Genomic DNA, 6,297 nt, shown 5'->3' with positions numbered 1-6,297 from the left:
AAGTGGTGGGGCGCGCGCACAGCGTGCGCGCGCGCCCACACGAGGCTCCGGCGGCGTCTCTCGCGCACGAGTGCGCGCAGCGGCGCCGCAGCCCTCCGTGTCCCCCCAGCCCTCTTCGTTACGGCCGGAGTCCGGCGCAACGAGGGGGGGGAGGAGGCCTGGCAGGGATCAACCAGGTAGTGGGGTGATCTATAACAGTGGTGCTGGGGACCCAGTACCACGGGCAATTATTTCCTCACGGCGCGGGGCCAACCCTGCTGGCGGTGCTGGCTCCGTCAGGCGGGGGGTGGGCCTCAGTGAGGGGTTAGAGCAGAGGTCAGGCATCACTCCAGGGGGGCGGGGTGGGTCCGGAAGTATACCCGTTTTTAGAGACCCTGGCGTTATTTGCCCCCCCCCCCCCCCCCGGGGCCGGCCTGGCCGCGGGCCAGATGGGTCTGGGTTGCCTATGCCCAGCGGTGGCTCTAATCGCCGCGTGCCCCCGGCAAGGCAGTCATCAGGTGACGACGCGGCGTTACAAGGTCACGCTCGAGCTCGAGGGCGGGTCCAGGGAGGCGGCGGACGGCGCGGGCGCAGGTGCCTTTTCAGCCGCCCAGAGGGTTGCACGCGCGTGCCGGGAGCTGGGGGCGGCCGCAGCGCAGCTGCATTTACAGCCAAGGCGGGACGAGAGTTTGCAGTCACCTCGCACGCCGGCCTTAGGTCGGGCTGGGCGCACGCCATTTTTGTTGTCCGGGTCCCCTCCCCCTTTTCTGCCCACAGATGTTCAAGCGGATGCAAGGGTGTCGGAATCGGAGGACGAGGATGTTACATATGTCGCGACTGAGGAGTCTGGATCTGACCAATCTACGGCTTCAGGTGAGGCGGAGCAATTGGGGTCGGTTTCTAGTACGCCCTCGGGTTCGCGCAGCTCTTCCCCTTCCTCCTCCTCTTCCTCTTCTTCCTCTGCTTCCTCCTCTTCCCTTTCTTCGGCAAAGTCCGACGTCAGTAGTGCGACAAAGGCGAAGAAAAGGGCGATTAAATACGCCAAGAAGGCGGCTGGGCAACAGGAGAGGCGTAAGAGGCGAAGGCGGCTTAGCAAAGAATCTCGCAAGGCCAGGAAGCGACGCGACTTGCCAGGCGTGGTCCGCTGCGAATATACCGCTGTCATGCGGGGGCTTAGGGATAGCTGCAGCAAGAGTATTCGCAGGGGGGACTACGTAGATGTCTTCGTCTTGACTAAAGACGCTAAAAAAGAGTTTAAGGCGGCAACCGCTAAGAAGGGCATAGGGGCCGAGGCGTTCCGCACGTTTGATAACTGGCTGGCGGGGTTTTGGGTTTTCGTGGCTTGCAACCTTGAAGACAGGCCAGACGAACATATGAATGTCATTCGGTACCTGCATCTCGTGCACGATATGCAACGCACGTCGGCGGGTGACGAATGGCGTAGGTATGATGAGGAATTCAGAGAGAAGCAGGACGGGTTACACGTTATGGACTTCGGTTTCAAGGACGTGGAGGTATGGCTTAAGGTCACCAGGGCCTCGCAGCAGGCCAAGGAGCCCCGGAGCGCAGGGGCGGACGGACACCGTGCTGGGCCGTCCGCCCATGCGCCCGGCGCGGACGGCGGGTCGGCCAAGCCGGGTAGGTCGGCCGTCCGGGCTGGGAAACAGCCCGCAACGAAAGGATTATGTTTCGCGTTTAACAACGCTGCATGTTCCTACGGCAAGCAGTGTCGGTTCCGTCACGCTTGCCTCCATTGCGGGGGTTCCCACCCTGCCTCCTCCTGCTTCAAGAATACTCGGCAGGGTCCCCGTTCTAAGCAATCCTACTCGAGAAGGGCACCCGGCGGGGGCGCCCCACAGGGCGCCAACGCCAATTAGGTTAAAGGCTATGAGTAAATGGTTGGATTGGTATCCGAATAGGGAGGATGCCAGGTTTTTATATGCAGGTTTTAGTTTTGGTTTCCGCTTGCCTGTTGCGAGCGATGTTACAGTTCGGGCACAGAGGAACCTCCAGTCTGCTCGGGCCTTGCCTTTAGTGTTGCGGGAAAAGGTCGATAAGGAGGTCAGGCTGGGCAGGATGGAGGGGCCGTTTGCAACACACCCAGTGGCGGGTCTCGTCATCTCCCCGGTGGGGGTGGTCCCCAAGAAAACACCCGGTTCCTTCCGACTGATCCAACACCTTTCCTACCCAGCGGGGTCCTCGGTCAACGACGCTATACCTCCGGGTCATTGCTCGGTAGTGTATCAGTCATTTGACGAGGCGCTTAATTTGGTCCGCAGCTACGGCGCTGGGGCCCTCATGGCAAAGATTGACGTCGAATCCGCTTTTCGGTTGCTACCCCTCCATCCGGACTCATTCCGTTTTATGGGTTTCCGGATTGGATCGGAATATTTCATTGACAAATGTTTGCCGATGGGATGTTCTGTTTCATGCTCGTATTTTGAACGTTTTAGCACCTTCCTGCATTGGTGCGTGGAGTCTTCGTCGGGTGGGCACGGGGTTGCCCACTACCTCGACGATTTCCTTTGTACAGGGCCGGCGGATTCGCCACGGTGCGGCAACTTGCTTTTCAGTATACGAGCTTTGTTTTGTCACTTCGGAGTGCCAGTGGCCGAGGACAAAACGGAGGGACCGGTGTCTTGCCTCTCATTTCTGGGAATCGAGATCGACACGGTGGCAGGCGAATGTCGCCTTCCTTTGGACAAAGTGGCTAAGCTTCGCGAAGCCATTGGCCAATTCATGGGTTCGCGCAAGGTTAAGCTGCGGCAGGCACAATCCTTGCTGGGCATGTTTAACTTTGCTTGTCGGGTCATCCCGATGGGCAGGGTTTTCTGCCGGAAGTTAGAAAGAGCGACCGCGGGGTGTGCTAGGCCGCACCACTTTGTACGCTTGCCCGCTGAGTTAAAAAGGGATCTGGCTTTATGGGCCTCGTTCCTGGAGGATTTCAACGGTGTGCGCATATGGCAGGCACCAACGGTCGACAGCGCCAGATTGCAGCTTTTCACCGACGCGGCAGGAGCCTCCGGTTTTGGTTGCTATCTTGAGGGATCTTGGTGCGCGGCATCATGGCCGGCGGGCTGGCACCAGGCGGGTTTGACTAAGGACCTTCTGCTCCTGGAACTCTTTCCCATCATGGTTGCGCTGGAAATCTGGGGCGAGCGGCTAGCGCATCGCCGCATCCTGTTCAGATGCGACAATCTGGGCGTGGTGCACGCGATTAACAACCAGAGGGCAAAATCGCTGGTAGTGCTTCGGGTGCTAGGGCAGTTGCTGCTTACTTGCCTGCGCAGGAACGTGTGGTTCCGGGCACAACACGTACCGGGTTTAGAGAATGGGGTCGCTGACGCGCTATCACGAGGGCAATGGGAGAGGTTTTACTGGTTGGCTCCTGAAGCCGAGGAACAAGGTTTTCATTGTCCCGGTTATGTCTGGCAGGTCATCGAGCCGGACTGGAAGGTCTAGCACTACGTTCGGTAGCGCCATCCACGCTTAAGGCTTACAAGCAGGCCTGGGGCGAATGGGAAGAATTTGCTAGAGGACGGAAGCAACGAGGTAAGAGCGGGCATCGGATGATGCTTTCTTTTATTTGGCAGCTTTATGTTTCGGGTAGGTCTAGAGCGGTGGTGTCCCGGTACTTGGCTGGCATTGCATTCTTCTGCAGAATTAAGGGTGTTCCCGATTTGACGAAAAGTGGCATTCTGCTTAAGGCTATGAAAGGATGGGCGCGCGTGGCGCCTACGCCGCCTGACAGAAGGCGGCCCATTGATGCGGCGTTGCTGCCAGGCATCATTGGGTCGGTTGGAGCCATCGCATCATCTATGTTTGAATCGCTGCTTTTTAGATTGGCGTTCTCTATGGCTTACCACGGCGCCTTTAGGATATCGGAGTTGGTAGCGCCTTCTAAGCAAACTGATTCGCGCATGCTAGTAGAGGACGTAGTGGTGAGTGGGAGGTCCTTGCTGTGCAGATTGCGACGCTCTAAGACGGACCAGGTGGGGAAGGGCCGATGGGTCACCCTGGTTCCGGCACTTGAGGAGAGCATATGCCCAGTACGGTTGGCAGTACAATATGAGGCAGTGAGGCCCGACTGTCGGGGGTCGTGGTTGCTGCACTATGACGGGCTGCCAGTAACGAAGTTCCAATTTCGGTGGATGATGGGTCGCTGTCTGACGAGCATGGGCCTTTCCCCCTCCCACTTCGGTACACACTCCTTCCGCATTGGGGCTGCTACGGCGGCAGCGGCCGCGGGTTTTACGGGAGCCCAAATCCAGGCGGTGGGACGATGGAAGTCGTCCTGTTATAAGCGGTACATTCGCCCCGTCGCCTGAGATACTTTGCTTAAGCGTAGCTTGCATCAATAAGTTAGAGTAAGATAATGTTTTGCTTGGTGTTATGCATATGTTATGTTCGCTGTATGTTGGTTCGTTTACCCGTGTGTGATCCTACTCAGGGATTAGCCACTTGCCGCTGCGGGCGTGAGCCGGCAGCGGGGGTCTGGAGTTATTTTGCAATTTTTGCCTGACTTGACGGACTGAATTCTAATCTTTAATTCGGCTAATCTGTTCTAATCAAAGTCCCTCAGCAGGTTTTTATGCTTTCACCTCCAGCTGAGTTATTTCATGTTTTACCCCTTTTTATACCCCCCCCCCCTTGTTAATTTCGTTTTGATTCTTTTGCCTTTCCCTTAATGTCTTAATGCTTTTACTTCAAATTGGCTAGGAGCTCGGGAGATCGGCTAGGCCGTGACTGCTGCGACATTAGGAAACAATAAAAAAATTTTTCTTTTGGCAGATCCTTCAGGTTAACATAATACATGCTAGGGCGTAGAATTATAGTAACACATTTTACCCCTTTTTCCTTCCATTCAGGTTGTTTCGCTGATGGCTTGTCCGTTTGGGTGGTCGGCCACTCGTATGTCTTCTGGGCAGCAAGGTTTTTGGCCTCTGATACTTCTCAGAGGTTTCCTAGAGGTCAGGGAATCAGATGGCTTGGTTGGCGAGGTATGATGTGGACAGATCTATTGAGTAGACTAGTCAGTCAGGCCAGGAAGCATGGAGTTCCCAAGGTTTTGGTTGTCCACTTAGGTGGCAACGACCTAGGGAAGAGGACTTCCTTGGAGCTACGGTGGGCCATGATACAAGATCTGGCAAAGGTGGCCGCAGCATGGACCAATTGTTTATTGGTATTTTCCCTGATGGTGCCAAGGTTGAGTTGGCGAGGTGTGGAGGACGGACGCGTAATAGATGAGGCCAGGATAAAGGTGAATGGGGCGGTGGCGAAGTGGGTCTTGGCCCACGGAGGTAAAGTCGTTCGCCACCCTAAGATTCGGTTCCGAGACAAACACCTTTTTCGGCCTGATGGTGTGCATCTATCCAATGAGGGGATGATGTTTTTCCTGGAGGATCTGTTCCTAGTGTTGCAGGAGTTAGGGTAGTTTATGGTGGCGGTGCGAGGACTCTGGGATGGAGTCCTTCGCTGTTGGCGGAAAAGAACGGCAGTTTGTAGTTGTATGGTTTTTTATAGGTAGTAAGTTTCAGTGTTATATGGTTTAGGTGCACTCACCTCCATCGACTTAATGGCCGCTCGACCACCCATCCGGGAGGCAGCGGCAGGGCACCCAGGAGCGGTGGGAAGTCACTGTGGGGGTTGTGTTGACACCTATTACCGGTTTGGATAGGGTGCTGGACGGTTCCGGTCAGTTTACCAATTTAAGTTTACCAATAGTTTAATAGAGCCGTTCTTTTTTCTGCCACCATTATGCCGGCTGATTCGGCATCTTAACAAAATTTTCCCAATTGCAGGTTTTGCTATGGTTAGGGTCAAATAAATAGCTAGCAATTTTTCTGCCAAAATCATGTCTCCGTGTCTTTATTTACTGGTATAGAAGGTAACTAAGGTTTACTTCAATAAAAGGGGTCCACCAAATATCACTAGGATGTTTAGTCATTATTAACTGATTTTGGGAGGTGACGCAGGGACATATTTCACTGACATAGATATTTCAGAATGTTGCGCTGACTCCCGGTAGGAAACCTTCACTCCAGTGACAACTGCCAAAATCTGAGTCTCCAGCCCAATAGCATCATTTACCAAACCCCTCAGAGTCTATTGTCTTTTGTTTCCTCCTCTTGTTTTCCGGATCTCCATCAATAAATTGCATTTTGGAAGATACATCTAGTACACAATGTACAATCGCGTGTTCTGGAATTCTCAATGACAGAAAGTGAAGCAACACTCTTGGACGGCAAAATAAATGAACTCCACTGTTGTTTTGACCTAATGTCTATTAACAAAGGGAGTTTTATAATTATTACATTT

At 54.5% G+C, this 6,297-nt stretch overlaps 1 protein-coding gene across 1 annotated transcript; it reads left to right on the top strand.

The window, feature by feature from the left end:
- The first annotated feature begins 406 nt into the window (after positions 1-406).
- LOC134981300 (uncharacterized) lies at positions 407-5,804 on the top strand. The gene is made up of 2 exons (XM_063948635.1): positions 407-852; positions 3,415-5,804. The coding sequence occupies exons 1-2, from the start codon at positions 429-431 to the stop codon at positions 4,305-4,307; spliced, it is 1,317 nt and encodes a 438-aa protein (XP_063804705.1). The 5' UTR covers positions 407-428; the 3' UTR covers positions 4,308-5,804.
- Positions 5,805-6,297: the final 493 nt, after the last annotated feature.

The sequence above is a fragment of the Pseudophryne corroboree genome, chromosome 12, assembly GCF_028390025.1.
Source record: "Pseudophryne corroboree isolate aPseCor3 chromosome 12, aPseCor3.hap2, whole genome shotgun sequence".
In the NCBI taxonomy this organism is placed as follows: domain Eukaryota; kingdom Metazoa; phylum Chordata; class Amphibia; order Anura; family Myobatrachidae; genus Pseudophryne; species Pseudophryne corroboree.
The sequence above is the reverse complement of the archived record's forward strand: the minus strand, read 5'-3'. Positions and strand labels throughout refer to the sequence as shown.

Coding starts and splice junctions, on each gene's coding strand:
- LOC134981300 (XM_063948635.1), top strand. CDS start 429: ATGGGTCTGGGTTGCCTATGCCCAGCGGTGGCTCTAATCGCCGCGTGC. Junction 853..3,414: donor TGACCAATCTACGGCTTCAG/GTGAGGCGGAGC, acceptor TATGTCTGGCAG/GTCATCGAGCCGGACTGGAA.